This window comes from Myotis myotis, unplaced genomic scaffold (genome assembly GCF_014108235.1).
Source record: "Myotis myotis isolate mMyoMyo1 unplaced genomic scaffold, mMyoMyo1.p scaffold_m19_p_18, whole genome shotgun sequence".
Taxonomy (NCBI): domain Eukaryota; kingdom Metazoa; phylum Chordata; class Mammalia; order Chiroptera; family Vespertilionidae; genus Myotis; species Myotis myotis.
The window spans coordinates 14,684,535-14,700,069 of record NW_023416322.1 but is presented as its reverse complement, the minus strand read 5'-3'; the positions used below and the strand labels follow the sequence as shown (position 1 = coordinate 14,700,069).

The 15,535-nt window shown below is 37.6% G+C and overlaps 1 protein-coding gene across 6 annotated transcripts; it reads left to right on the top strand.

Annotated features, from left to right (window-relative positions):
• Positions 1 to 15,062, top strand: ANGEL2 (angel homolog 2). Of its 6 annotated transcripts, XM_036343028.1 has the most exons (10): positions 2,713 to 2,849; positions 4,307 to 4,557; positions 5,183 to 5,241; positions 5,933 to 6,189; positions 6,864 to 6,933; positions 8,689 to 9,110; positions 9,978 to 10,104; positions 10,527 to 10,584; positions 11,090 to 11,253; positions 12,658 to 15,062. In XM_036343028.1, exons 3-10 carry the CDS (start codon positions 5,235 to 5,237, stop codon positions 12,807 to 12,809), a joined length of 1,257 nt encoding a protein of 418 aa, XP_036198921.1. In that variant the 5' UTR covers positions 2,713 to 2,849; positions 4,307 to 4,557; positions 5,183 to 5,234; the 3' UTR covers positions 12,810 to 15,062. The 6 variants fall into 6 exon arrangements, with proteins under 6 accessions (XP_036198919.1, XP_036198925.1, XP_036198920.1 ...); XM_036343026.1 differs by lacking the exons at positions 4,307 to 4,557; positions 5,183 to 5,241 and adding an exon at positions 1 to 249 and having other exon boundaries at positions 2,524 to 2,849; XM_036343027.1 differs by lacking the exons at positions 4,307 to 4,557; positions 5,183 to 5,241 and adding an exon at positions 625 to 1,792 and having other exon boundaries at positions 2,524 to 2,849.
• The last annotated feature ends 473 nt before the right edge of the window (positions 15,063 to 15,535 follow it).

Sequence of the window (15,535 nt, the reverse complement as noted above, 5' to 3'; positions counted from 1 at the left end):
TCCGGGACTTCCGCGGCGCAATATGGGGACTTGGCCGCGGGCGAGACTGAACCTCCCAGCGTGCTTTGCAGCCCGGCCGCGAGCCGGTGTCTGGCGATGGGGAGCCCCTGGGGCTTTCGGCCGCCAAACCTCTCGTAGAGGTTGCGGTGGAGCCGGGAGCCTGAGGCCCTGACGGCCATCTGGGGGCGAGATGGAAGCGTGGCGCTGTATGAGGAGGGGCTACGGCCGCTGTGTGGTGGGCAGAGGCCGGTCAGTAGGTCTGGGCGGCGGAGGGAGGAGGGAGGGGAGGGAGGGGCGGCTGGGGGCGGGGGCAGGCGCGGGCGGTCGGGGTGGGCCGGGCCGGGCCGGGCGGGAGGGGGAGGAAGGAGGAGGAAGAGGGTCGGGTGGTGGTGCTGCCGGGAGGAGCCTCCGGAGGCCCCCAGGGATCCCCAGGGATAGGTAAACCCGCCCGCCGCCGCCGGGCGCTGGGCCACGGGGACCCGAGGACGCGGGCCCAGTTGCGGAGCGCATCGGCGGCCGGCGGGGCGGGTGCCCTCCGGACCAGGCTCGGCTTGGAGCCCGGCCCACTGCCCCCGCCCAGCCTCCCCGCGCCCCGCAGGCCCCGCTGCACCGGCCGGAAGCTGACGGTCCCGGGAGGCCGCTGGTCCCCATAGGTCCCGCGCTCTGACCCCGAGGGAGGCGCGCGCCGCACACACGCCGGGGATGCTTGGTTGGAGTGTTCGTGTGTCCCAAACTCGAGTCACTCGTGTACCAACCGAATTCTCGTTCACACCTGTGTTATTTACTGGAGATTTTTTGTTCCCCTTGAAATTGACTCACTTGAAAAAGCACTTGGATAAGTGCTGCCCACAGGAGCGAAGCCCTGAGCAGTTACCTGCGGAATCTTGGCTTGGATGGACCGATGGGGGGTTTTTCTTAATACACCTTTAAAGTAAATAATCCGATGTTAAAAACCAAGCGGTTTAATTGTGTGCCATATGGGACTGGCTCGTGTCCCCCACGTGGGAAGCACAGCCCTGTATTAATGATGACATCAGTTGCGGGGATTGGGTGTTCACTCCTGTCGTTCTGGGACTTGATGACAGTTCGGTTCAACCATGTTTTCTTGAGTACCAGCTGTGTGCCAGGCACTGTGCTAGGCACTTGGGAAGTGCCGGGGGGTTAAAACGATAACGATGAACAAAGTTCTGGCTTTGCAGGAGCTCATAAGACATCTCTACCAGGGTGGGGCAAAAGTAGGTTTCCTGTTGTGAGTACCGAACCACAACTTATTCTTGTATTAGTTATTAATTGTTGTATTGTTTTCCATGGGAACAACTGTAAACCTACTTTTGCCCTACCCTGAAAGTTAACTGCAAATATAGAGAACGTTTTGTAGTTGCAGGTATGATACTTCAACATGGTCGCTTATTAGGATGGAAAATATATTGAGCAAGTAATGTCGTCACCAGACATGTTAGTCTGCCCATTCATGCCTTTAAAGATTCACAGTTAAGTTGAACTTAGAGAACAGTTTGAAAATGTATAAACACCATAAATATGTAATAAGAATTAGATGTTGTTAAAATGAAAAGAACATAACCTATAAAAGTCAAGTAACGGAAGATACACTTTAAGCGAAATTCCTTTAGTAACAGAAGTGGACATTATTGACACCACCTTGGAAAAATGTACCTTTAATGAATTCTGGAAGGGAAGGATAGAAGTCCTCAATCCTAATATTTTGCCAGAATAGTATAGTAAGAAGATGGTGCCCAATAGAGCCTGAGCAACATATCTACTGAACATAATGGTAATGCTACTTTGGAGATATTTTGGATGATGGGTTAAATTGGTGAATTCTAGTAAGTAATCTCTATGCTCTTCCATTTCCCTCAAGGAAAAGCATGCTTTTAAAAAGAGAGAGAGAGAGAGAGAGAGAGAGAGAGAGAGAGAGAGAGAGAGAGAAATAAATTATCCACCTAATGATTAGCCAGAGAGGTCTTTTTGTGAAGTTGTGATAGGGTTTTGTTTTAGCGATACAAACATTGGGAAGATACAACTTTGGTATAAAAAAAAAAAAACTGTTCAGAAACAGGTTTAGTTTTTACTCCAAACCAAGTTGGAAGACAGGTTCACTTTAATTGTAGTCAGCTTATGTGTTAGTTAATACTTATTTGATGAGTATTATGCTTGCTGTGGATTTTATTTGTCCATTACGTTTTATTAGATGCCAGAAAGCTAAACTGATGGTTGATTTAGCTCTCAGTTGAACTGTGGTGGACTTCTTGAAGTGAATGTGTTGTTTTGGAAACTGGTGGATTCTACAGTAAGTGTTTAGAATACCAGTCCTAGTTGTTTAGGAGAATATTGATATACTGCTCTAATAGTTAAATGATGGCTGCTTTTCCCACTTCCTTCACAGATTTAGAAGTCAGATTGTAAATATGAGACCTTGACTTCCCTCGAGGAAACAGATTTGGGTTTTGTGTACTGTAGCAGAACCTAAAGTGGTGCCTCAAGGAGTGTATTTATTTCTTTTAGATACCCCATGTTACCCCATCACCAGAGGAGTCTGGGCAGAGACTGGACTACACCGTGGGAGAATCTGCAAAGGTGTTGCTGGAACAGACATATTTCTAGTTGTATGAGGTGGCCTGGACATTATTCTCGTGCTCCTTACCCCTACTTCAGCAGTAGGCATTTCTCATTAAATTGGAGACCACCTTGTTTGTTTGAGTCTAGAACTCAGTTTCAGTACTGGAATTGGAGACCTGACAGCCTGAGCCAGACATCTTTGATTCATCTCTCTAGTTCCATCATGAACTCTGAGGGAGATGAGCCTTCATCAAAACGAAGAAAACGCCAAGGTAAAGGTGACATTTATCTTGGTGCAGGAATAGATGTAAGCCATGGACTGATTGCAACCTTCATGCCTAATCTTCAAGAAAACCTCCTGCAGGTTTTAGAGGTGTTTGGTTTTTACTTTCAGCCAGTAGTTTTCTGTAAGGAAAAGGGACATTATTTTTTTAAATGCAGTTATTCTTATCTTCAATTAATTGTGTATTTCTGGCAGTAAAAACAGAAGTGACTTTACAAATAGGATAAGGTGGAAAAGAATGGAGGACTAGATTAAAACATTAAGTTTAATTTAAGAATAATTTTTAAATCCAGTGTTTTTGAAACAAAGGTTCTTAGATTTCTTAGAAATTGGTGGATGTATTATTGGAAGTCCACAGATCTATAAAACTAAATTTCATGTTTTCATTTTTAAGCTAACTTTTTAAAATGATAACTTTTAAAAATAAGACAAAAGAATTTTCTTAAATAGAAATAATCAATTGAAAGATAATTTCTCACAGAATAGGATTTTACCTTATGAAATCTGTATTTTCATCCTGAGGTCTACTGATCTAATCTTGAGAGGCTGTGGGAAGTTTTATCTTTTAAAATATCTTATTCAACTTTAAGAAACCGTTTTTTCTAAATGTGTTGGTTATTGCTGTTTTTCTCATATTCTTTTTACTCTAAACAATTAACAAGACTCCCTCTATGCTGCCAGTCCTAACCCTGCCCCCAAGGATATAATTGGAATTGTCTTCTTGACTGAGCTATGGTTTTCCTTGAAGATGATGCCTCTGAAGATAATTGAAAGTAGGCTGTGTAGGTGTTAATGTGTAGAGAGCAGACACAACCTTGTCAAAGGATGACATTAACCTGGAAGTCAGAGCTAGAAGATTAGTTAGTGTTCTTTTAAGATGAAATTCTACTACACATTTAAGTAGAAATTCTAAGCACTCAGAAGTGAAAATCTGTTTTCACTCAGAAATGAGAATCTATTAACCACAGTTTGAATCAATGAAAGATTTAGAGGCATTAAAATTAGTTTCCTAAGAACAATCCATAGTCTGTAAATCTAGGGCTATATGATATGAGATTGCTTTTCATTGATGTATTCATCGCCTATCGAGGCAGCACACTTCTCTTTTGTAAATCTGGTAGCTGTCAGGTGGAGCTGTGCCATGTGCCATAGGACGTAAGCATGGGCTTAGGAACCACTCCCTGCTGTCATTCTGCTCCACCGATTGTGTGAACTTGGACGGATTATTGAATCTGCTCCTTGGTTTCCTAGTGTAAAGTAATGCTTACTTTCAAAGCCTGTTGACAATGAAATGATATGTCAAAGTGCCCAGCATACTATTGGCTTCATAGTAGGTACTCAGAAAATTGTGGTGGTGGTGTTTTCCCTTTAATGGATGGGGAATTACATTTACACACTGATAAACTTGGATTGCAACCTGACTCTGTATATGTCCATTCTTCCTAGGTATTGTGAATAAGGAAAATGCTCTTCGTTAAGCCATATTTGTGACTTCCGATATTTCACTAATACTTTTCAATCAAGAGAACAGCATTGCTAACTTGCCTATCACTTTAAAGTGGTATTTGAAGGATTTGTGTGACACAATTAAGACTTTTTAATTAGGCACCCTAAAAACCTGATCAGGCCTAGTGCTTACTTTCTTTGATTCATCTGTCTTCTCTGCTGTGATCACCTTGTTCCTCCTGACATGGAAGGTATATAAGCTTTTGTGGTATGAATTTATGTTGTGAAGTATGTGAAGGCCAAAGACTATTTACTCTATCAGTGGTTTTCAAATTGTCTTCCATGGAACTCTAGCATTCAAACACATTTCTGTATGTTTATTCAAAGCAGTGTGGTCAGGATAAATGTATTTACCCCATCACTCCACTCCCAGTCCCAGTATACCAGGGATCGATGTTCATGACATGAAACGTAATGTGAAGGGTTGTACAAACTCTAGAGGTTGAAAGCCACTGTATTGGTGGAATGTTAGGTATTGTGTAATCCGATAAAATAAAAACCTTCGTGCAAGAAAAGGGAGAGATTCTAGGGCTGAGATTTCTTATATTATTGAATCATGCTTGGAAGTCCATCTCCTAGTTTATTTCTCCAAAGTCTTCCCATTTTTTGTTTTCTCCTTCTTTTGAGTTCATACATTCTCTAAAAGTTCCACATTTTTCTTCATGGCTTCCAGGCCATTAAAGTATGCCCTTTAGTGGTGGGATGAGGGAGACAAGATCAAAGGTGAAAACATATATGGTGGTCATTTCTAAATTGAGGACTGCCTGTAATTGCAAAATCTCATGCTTTTTGATTCTCTTTTCATCACTTTTTCAGGGTACATGATGTCTTTGCAGAATATAAATCATCACACATTCCTGGTTGCTGCATGCTAGGTTCGTCAACCAGCCATTATCATTTACCAGCATTCTGTAACTATGTTACATGTAACTTTTGCTTTGGTATGCATTAAAAAGAATTTTTTTGTTCATTTTGTTTGCATCGTCCCACTTCAGTTTTAGACACTAAATACTGCTTCTATATATCACCCTTCATTTGTGTCTAAAGCAAAATTCTGAGATGTGTTCTTTATGGAATCACTGGATACACCATTTGTGTCTAAAGCAAAATTCTGAGATGTGTTCTTTATGGAATCACTGGATGATCTTATCTTACTAATAGGGAATAAAATATGTGAAATGATCTTATTGGAAAGCCAGCTGTGACATACAAATATTTATTATGGTTACAAAGTTGCTAAGTCACTTTTTAACCATAAAGAAGTCAAAAACCAGACCCCTGTATAGTCTTAGTTTTAATAACACACACTCTTCATCTCCAGAATGACTTGCTACATCCTTTTAACCTGTTGTGTACCTCTTGTTAGCCAGTATTTCATTTTACAGCCTTTTAATCAATTTGGTGACAACTTCTGGTTATTCAGTGCTATATTGCCATTTTCTATGGGAAAACATTATGTTCGTTGCTTATGGAAATTTTTAAAAGACAAGAAAATATTTATATACAAGAAAACATATGGCCTGTTTTTAAAATTAATTCTTTATATTTTGTCCAATGTTTTAACAGGCACCATCAAACGGCATTGGGAATATATATGTAACCATAATAAAGAAAATACGAAGATTCTCGGAGACAAAAATGTTGACCCCATATGTGAAGACAGTGAGAACAAGTTTGACTTTACAGTGATGTCCTATAATATACTTTCACAAAATTTATTGGAAGATAATTCACACCTCTATAGACACTGCCGGCGACCAGTATTACACTGGAGTTTTAGGTTTCCCAATATTCTGAAAGAAATTAAAAACTTTGATGCAGATGTAAGTACAAAATATCTAAATTCTTCACACAAGAAAGAGTTGGGTTAAATGGTTTATTTGTAAACTAAATGGTTTTCTCCCTGTTGTTTTATAAGAAGGGAAGACATTTAAATATAGTGATGGAACAGTTTTTAACAAGGTATCATGACTTCCAAAGAATCATTTGCTAATGGTTGTTGGTACAAATAATCATCTAACTTTTCAAAAAGATCCAAAAATCTTAAGTATTGGTCAGTTCTGAGATAGGGTCTAGCAACATATTAAGCATTTAGTAAATATTTCCTTTTATTTTAAATTTAAGTAATTGATGCAAAAATTAATCTAAAAAATGACTTTCAAAGAAATCACTTCTTAAGAAAGGACAAGAAGGATTTAGTACTAATACATGTATAAATTCAGGGAAAATATTCTGATGTGTAAATTAAGAATATAGTTAAGTTTTACATAGTAATAAAGCTTCATGTGAGTAAAGGCCAGGGCGTGGGGCATTGGTCAAATTTGGAAATATAACATTAATTTGATTGACCTGTAAATTATAAGAAAAACAAGGATTTTGCAATTTTCATCAGGCTTTTAAAATTTTAAAGCCTGTGTTCAGAGATGGAAGCACCAGAACATTTATCTCTGTCTCTTTTTTTTTTTTTTTTAATTCAAACCCTCTTTTTTCTTCCAAGGTACTTTGTTTGCAAGAAGTTCAAGAAGATCATTATGGAACAGAGATCAGGCCAAGTTTGGAATCGTTGGGTACAATGTAACTTTTATTTTAGCCAAATTTACTTTGGAAGATTGGTATGTTGTTAAAGCATAACTTGCTAACAAAGAAGTGTGGTGTATTTGGGCCCAAAATCTTAATTTTGAAAAATGTAATATCTATTTCAAAAGGCCAGGAAAAGATTGACATATTTCAAGTGAAACTTTTGTGCTGGTATGTAATTTTAATTCAAAGGGAAAGATGTGTAAGAATCTCTTAATAGCTTTCTTTGTAGGAGTTGCTTTGCCCATCACTACTAGACTCAGAATTCTGAGTTCCATGAAATGAGGGACTATTCTGTCTAGGTCATTATTTTAACACAAGTGTTTACAAGTGCCTAATGGATAGAAACTAAAAACTTTGATGAGTGAACACTTTTAAATTATCTGTTTGAGAAATGCTGCCTACTTTGCATTCATTCAGGAAATATTTTTTGAATACCTGCTGAACATCATGCAATGTTTGTTCTAGGCCAGGGATGGGGAACCTTTGTTCTGCCAAGGGCCATTTGCATATTTGTAACATCATTCGTGGTCCATACAAAATTATCAACTTAAAAATTAGCCCGCTACATGTGGTCAAACATTTAATGAACTCACCCCTAATGCCTAGGCAGGGCCAGACAGAAGGATTTCGCAGTTCTTACATGGCCCCCGGGCTGGACGTTCCCCACCCCTGTTCTAGGCAGGGGGGATACAGCAGTGAGCAAAACAGATAACAAGTCTCTGCCCTTGTGCAGTGTACATTCTAGTGGAGAAAGGCTGACAATAAATCAAATAAATGTGTAAATAGTTCATGAAGTAATGGTAGTTTTCTGGAGAAAAGCAGGAAAGTGGAATGAATCAGATTTCAGTTGTAAACAGATGATCAGAGAAAGTGACAGTTGAGCAAAGACTTGAAGGAGGTGAATGAAAAGGCCATGCCTAAACCATTCCAGACTGAGGAAATAGCAAAGGAAAGGCCCTAAGGTTGTAGTGCCTTAAGGCAGATGAGCAGACTGGTGTGTGTGGAGTGGAGCAAGAAGGGAAGAGTTAGAGCAAAAAGATCAGAGGTACTTGGTGGGTAGGTTATTATAAGTCCCTGCTGTCTTTGTCATGACTGATTTTTACTAGGATGCAAATGAGAGCAATGATGTTACACATTAGCATATTTAAGATTGAAATCTACCCATAAAGAGACCTATTTTAGTCCTAGTCCCAAACTTTTTTGATTCCACTTATTCCTACAAAGTGTATTTGCAAAAAACACTTTGGTAAACATTGTTCAAAAATATTAGCTGTGTGTGTGTGTGTGTGTGTGTGTGTGTGTATACTTCCTATATAATAAAAGGCTAATATGCAAATCGACCGAATGGTGGAATGACCGGTCGCTATGGTGTGCACTGACCACCAGGGGGTAGACGCTCAACACATGAGCTGCCCCCTGGTGGCGCTCAGCCAGAAGTCGGGCTCACTGCTGGCGAGCACAGTGGCGGTGGCAGGAGCCTCTCCTGCCTCCGAGGTAGCGCTAAGGATGTCCAGCTGATGGTTTAGGCCTGCTCCCTGGCAGTCGGACATTCCCCAAGGGCTCATGGACTGCAAGAGGGCGCAGGCTGGGCTGTGGGACACCCCCCCCCCCCCAAGTGCATGAATTTCATGCACTGGGTCTGTCTCTCTCTCTCTCTCTCTCTCTCTCTCTCTCTATATATATATATATATATATATAAAAGTCCCAATTTAAATTGTTTTAAATTTCTTTTTTTTTAATAGGTTATCACTGTGAGTACAAGATGCGTACGGGAAGGAAACCGGATGGCTGTGCCATTTGCTTCAAACATTCCAAATTTTCACTTTTATCAGTGAACCCAGTGGAATTCTACCGCCCTGATGTTCCTCTGTTGGACAGAGACAATGTTGGATTAGTGTTACTCTTGCAGCCCAAAATCCCAAGTGGTGCCTCTCCTGCAATCTGTGTAGCTAACACACATCTGTTGTATAACCCAAGGCGAGGTGACATTAAGCTGACCCAATTGGCAATGCTTCTGGCAGAGATTTCCAGTGTTGCCCATCAGAAAGATGGCAGCTTCTACCCTATTATTATGTGTGGGGACTTTAATTCTGTTCCTGGTTCTCCGCTCTATAGTTTCATAAAGGACGGAAAATTGAATTATGAAGGACTTGCCATAGGAAAGGTAAGTCCTCACGTCATCATTACTAAGAGGTGGACTTGGCTCTCTGTACACAGTCACGTGAGGATAGACATCACAGGCCTGTTTGAAACCTTGAATGATCCAGTACCCTCACTTTACCAACCTATGTTGATTTTCCACGACTACTAATAATTACTTTTCTCCACGTGGTTGAATTTCATCTTTTCCATCTATTTGTGGCAACATTCTGCTTGGAGGAATTAGCGGGCTGCAAAAAATCCAAAATGGATGAGAAAAAAAAAGAAACGTTGACAAACACGAATACTTCATAAATAAGAAACTACTCACAAGGTGGCAGAATAGACTTTGGAATGCTGGATGTGAGCAATACAGTTAGCAAAATAGTAATTTAATATTTCTTTATAATTTCCTTTGCATAATGATAAATATTTTAATTCCATAGCTGAGTATCATTTATCCCATTATTTCCATTGTGCTCTCTTCTGCTTACTTTTGATCCCTTGATCTTCAGTATATTTAACCAAATAAGTTTTTCACCACTGACATTTGATAGTTTAAAACTTTGTAAGAGTTTACCTCTCTTAGTATTTTCTATAATAACTATATTGCAGGTAGCAAAAAGGAGGGGCAATATTAGTCAAAAGTGATAGATCATTTAGGTGGCCAAATTAGAGAAAAACACGTATAAGAAAAGATTGCCATTTCCATGTAAATAAGTGCTTTCTGAACTGTAGTTGAACAAGATCCTATAAGCACAAATAGTCACTTAATATAATGAATAAAAAGTAATATTTATCATTCTTGGATTCCCTTTCATTTAACAAACTTTTCAATACATAAACTATTTAAAATCTACTCACTTAAGATACCTGTTGAAATTTTGTTTAGGTATCTGGCCAGGAACAGTCTTCACGGGGACAAAGAATTTTATCTATTCCAATTTGGCCCCCAAACCTAGGTATCTCACAGAACTGTGTGTATGAGGTACAGCAGGTACCAAAAGTAGAAAAGACAGGTAAGTGTTTGCAATATATTTTGGCAGTCTTCTTCATAATGCTTTCCCTTTGAACATAAAACTAAAATTTTAAAAGGATAACATCTCAGGAATAAATATTCATATACTATAAAAACATGAAGTTGTTTACTTATTCCTTTATTCAGAGAGCTCTAAACTTACCTTTTTAAAGTTGAACTTCCCAAATTATCTTTGCATGAATTACTTGCATGTTGCTTTGGAAATGTTTGCATTTTATGTTTGCTAATTTTGGAGATCATCAAAACATACAGCTTTTAGTATGAAACATTTAACTAGGCATTGTATCTAAACTAGATATGTCTTAAATATTGTTGCTAGAATAAAAGGACTGTATTAAGGCAAACTAGAATAAAACAGTATATTGACAGTATTAAAATATGTAGTTTTCTTTGTTCTTACAGACAGTGATCCGACACAAACACAGCTGGATAAAACAGAAGTCCTAGCAACAGCTGAAAAGTGAGTTCTGAAAAGCAATAGTGGGCATTAGCTGACTTTAGTTTAAAAGAGTTCCTCAAAACTGACTTTTAAAAAAGTGATAAAAAATGAAGATACTCTGTGCTGGTGAAGAATGTTGGCTCTATTAGACTTGCAAGGTTGCCACAAACCTTTTAATTTGTAAAAAATGCAACATCTGCAAAGTGCAATAGTGAAGTGCAGTAAAATGAGGAATGCCTGTAAATTGTTTTAGAATGTGTGTTTATTGGTAAGTGGAGGTCTGAATAGAATTAATAAAATCACATGCATATGTTAATTATTGAGCTCCCCCCGCCATGCTTCACAGCCTTGTTTATGGGTTTTGATATCACTGCATGCATGCCAAATTGTGATATCGTCTGTTTAAGTGAAGCTGTCCTAATGTCTGGCTTTGTCTGGAAATTAAATGAAAAAGTGCTTTAATATTAGGAATTATAAATCATGAAAAACTTGATAGATACTAACCACTTTTTTTTTTTTAATTTAGGTTATCTTCACATTTACAGCACCATTTCAGCTTGTCATCTGTGTATTCGCATTATTTTCCTGACACTGGAATTCCAGAAGTGACCACCTGTCATTCCCGAAGTGCCATAACTGTGGATTATATTTTCTATTCTGGGGAAAAGAAAGATGTTGCTGGGGAGCCAGGTAAAGAAAGCATGGACGCTTACGTTCTGCCCAGAACACAGTAACCAAAACGTCAGGGCTGAAGTTGGCAAAGTTATTAGCTAAACATCTAGATGAAGTTCTAGCTTTACAAGTGAAAAATATTTTTAATTGGTAATATATTTGACAGATTGGTAATGCATTTGAATAATCGTTTAATCACCTGAAAAAGATGGAGACAGTGGAACACCTCAAAACAAATTATCTAGGAATTATATCCTCAGCTCTACCCTCCAGCCCAGTCACCTTCTGAGTTCTAGGTCTTTCATATTGCCATTTTGTTTTACTTGCTGTGATTTACTGTTTTATTGTGCTAGCAACATCATATTGTTTGTACTTAAATTGTATTGCCACACCCTGCCTTCATTGGAGGGCCTTGCTTAAACTTCCAACAATAGACAGTTTTGTCATATTGACTGTAGACTATTTTTTTTTCTCGAAAGAGGTCTGTGACTGTGTTTTCATAAAGCAAAAGTGATAAAACATTTCTTGGTATGAGTCAATGAAAACAAGACTTTATTAACCAAGGATTTAACGTAGAGAAGAAAATGCAGTTTCATATAAGTAGAAGTCAGAAAACACCATTTAGAAAACTTTGGAAGTCCATAATGTTGGCAGCTGTTGTCTTTTCTGCTTTTCCCTATTTTCGCTTTCATTTCTTAGTGCTACTTTTCTTTTCCCCTTTTGTTTGTTTTTTCTTCCTACTGAGGATAACATTATTAGTAATACTCAAGAGATGGCTTACTCCTCCCCACTAGATCAGCTCCACAGAATATGCTCCTTTGAATTTGTAATAAGGTTCTGGTAGTTGTCGTGCAAGAACTGTTCACTAGGTGGCAGAAGTGTGCCATAGACCAACACCTCCAATTTTAACATTTAAGAGCATGTCCATTTTTATTTTTCCTGTTGACCCAATTGGCAATGACTATAAATTTATTCTCCAGTCACCTTATAAACTTTCTACTTAGCTTTGACCGTCCCTGTCTGGTTTTATACAACTATAGAATGGTTGATGGATAAATTTCTTATGTAGTTGTCAATACCAAGTCAATCTTAACATTCTTATTACATTGATGTTTTCTTCTGGATTATTTTCAGAACTTGAAATAGAAAACATATCTTAAATAGAAAAAAACAAGCATCTGAAACTGCTGTGTATTTGAGAACTATAATTAGGTTACATTCAACAAATATTTAATTATATTCCCAAAACTTCTTTTAACAACTTATATTAGTAAAAATTTTTATCATATTCTGAAAACTGTTCGACATTTAGACTTCCAGAGGGGTCTTAAGTTCTGTATTGTGTTGTTTGGAAAGAAAAAACTTCGTATGATTAATTTACAACCTGTTGACAGTTTCATTAAATATATTTCTTTAATGTAGGAACTGAAGTTGCTTTGGTTGGAGGCTTGAAACTTCTAGCTAGACTGTCACTTCTTACAGAACAAGACTTGTGGACTGTTAATGGACTTCCAAATGAAAACAACTCTTCAGATCATCTGCCTTTATTGGCCAAGTTCAGACTTGAACTCTGACTCTTCTTTGATTATATATATACTTTTCTTTGCAATTTATATTCTTTTTTCAAAGACTGTAAAGTTGTACTTAAGAGTTTGCATGTTGTTTATTTTTGCGCCGTGGAGTTTCTGAAGAGGTTATGTTAAATGCTTGAAACTGATATCAGAGACACAAGTTTACAACAATTTTCTGTTTTCATAATGAAAGAATATTTTCCTGACAAATGATATCTAAATGCTCTTTATTGTAAAATAATTGTAAATATTTTTTATTCTAAATTCTAGTAAAATAGACTGACTTTTAAAAATAGTGCATCTTTAATCCTCTTAATTCCATTTCATGTTTTTGGCAAGTTTTATGGTGAATCCCAAAGTGTCTTTGAGTTCTTGCAAACCACAACTCATTTCCCTTCCAGAAGGCTTTATTTCATTGTGAGGACCATAAATTTGTTAAGTCCCAATTAGTTAATCTCAGAAATCATTGGGTCATTTTCAGGTCTCCAACCATTTCAATGTGTTTTTGAGGGGGCTTGATAATGCTTTTTAAAATTGTACAGATTGTTTAATCCATCTTGTTACTATCCTGGGACATGTAATATATCTACATTTTGTTGGTGTAAAAGGTCCCATAACTAGTGGGATGAAGACTACACAAGCCCACTTTTCCATCCTGTAACAGACAGACCATTATAGGAGGCAGATTGGGGTTATGTCTTCATTTCCCTAGCAATTTTTTTTCTTTTCTCTATTCAGTTTCAAGAAAAGATCTCTGGGTTAGGGAAGATTTTATTTTAGTGAACTAATACTATAGACATTTATTTTATTGGGAAACTTGTCTTTGGAACAAAGTGGCAGCTATAAGATTATTTTTGTTTTGCCTCAGAAATTTGAGGAAGCCAGCAAAAATCTAGTGGGTAAATACTGACTTGGAGATCTAATATTCCTTAGTAATGTTAACTGTTTCAGTGTTCTGTTTCTAAAGTGTGTTTTAACATGATGTAGCAGTGTGAGATAGTCCTGGCATTTTTTAGGACGTGGTTAAGAGCGGGTCTAATAATTAATTCTGCATTTGGCTCTATGTGTTTGAATCAAAAATTTTAAACCATAAAAAGAAAATTTTCTCCTTTTTTAGACATGGTAATCAAAGAATTATGTGTATTTTTACCGAATAATTTTATATTGAATTATACTAAATTAGTAAAGTTTTTACGGTGAGTTTTCTTAGTATAATGCTTCACTTTAAATTAGAAAGCAGTAGTTACTTTATAGTCTAGGACTTTAAAAGTTTTTGTATTTTGTACTGCCATTATTAAAAAAAATAAATAGATGAATACCCCAAAAGGCATTGTGGGCTATAAGGATCTGGCTAGTAAAAATTGTAATAAGAAAATACTTTTAAATGTTTAATTTTTCACTTTGGGGCTCTTTTATTTATGGTATTAACTATAGTTCTAGGATTTTCCATATTTTCTAGTCACAGTTTTCAGAATATTCTGATCTGTCCTAATTAGCAGATATTATCATTATCAAATAATAACAGCAGATAGTATAATTATCCCCTTTTAGTATTTGGGAAAGAAAAATGAAAATTCCTTGATTATTGCTTTCTGTTGTGTGAATTTATTAACAAATAACTTTATATATAAAGTTATTTGTTAATATATGACTAACATCCCTGAAAACCTCTTTGGAAATTCAGTTTTTCATATCCTGATTAATATATTGTGACTTTTAGGCCCTTTTCATGTGCTTCACTTTTATAGAGTTAATTCATAAAATTGCTTTCTCCTTTATCTTATAGAATGAAGAAGTATTAGTTTGTAGGACTGGAGGCCAAAAAGGTCAATGTAACTTTTTCACAAGTTTTTAAAGCTTCACTAAAATTAATTATCCACTTGTCTGTTTTGGTTAGAAGAGTTGGTAACTCTGCGAGAGCCTACTGTTTACCTGCCAAAAGCAATGGAATCTGGCTGTTGGCTGAAACTAAGTCCCACAACCTCAAGTGCTGTACTATCCAACTTCTCAATGGAAAGGGATGTTGTGGAGTAATGAAATTTTGGTTTGATTATTCCTTTGATATCAAGATAATAGGCATGTTTGAAAACTTGTCCTTTATATCTTTTTTTTTTTTTTAATTTAGCCAGTCTGGTTTTAACCCTTTGCTTGAGTAAAATGTAAGAATCCAGAGAGTATAAGGGGTTGGGGAAACAGCCATCAAGTCATTTGCACTTTGTACCTGTAAATTACCTAATAAAGTATTATACTAGTCCATCTGTGCCTGAGGGTGTTTTTGTTTGTTTTGTTACTCCTTATCCAAGGATATTTTTTCTATTGATACTAGAGAGAGTGGAAGGGATGGGGAGACAGAGATTGAAATACACCGATTGTAGGCTCCCTGACTAGGGCCGGGGATCAAGCCTGCAACCAAGGTATGAATCCCTGACCAGAATCAAACCCGTAGCCCTTCAGTCTGAGGGCCGGTGCTCTAACCACTGAGTCAAACTGGCTAGATCTGTGTCTGAGGTTTTCTTGGTAAGGTATACTAAGCTGAGTAAGCTGGCCTGTTGCCTCTTCTAAACTATTCCATTACCCTTTTCAGCTTTTATTACTTAGGCTGATGCTAAAATATAAGTGAATGAAGATGTGCCAAAACAGAGTGATGTTTAATGTAGAGTTTGAAAACTGGAAGAAGTCAAAGCTGAGAGAATGAGAAACTAGTTGACTAGGACAAGTAAGTGGACAAG

Bases quoted from the DNA above. Each gene is read 5' to 3' on its own strand.
- ANGEL2 (XM_036343026.1), top strand. From the start codon at position 191: ATGGAAGCGTGGCGCTGTATGAGGAGGGGCTACGGCCGCTGTGTGGTG. The intron at 6,934-8,688 runs GTACAATGTAAC...TTTTTTTAATAG, and splicing joins GCCAAGTTTGGAATCGTTGG to GTTATCACTGTGAGTACAAG. The intron at 10,105-10,526 runs GTAAGTGTTTGC...TTGTTCTTACAG, and splicing joins ACCAAAAGTAGAAAAGACAG to ACAGTGATCCGACACAAACA.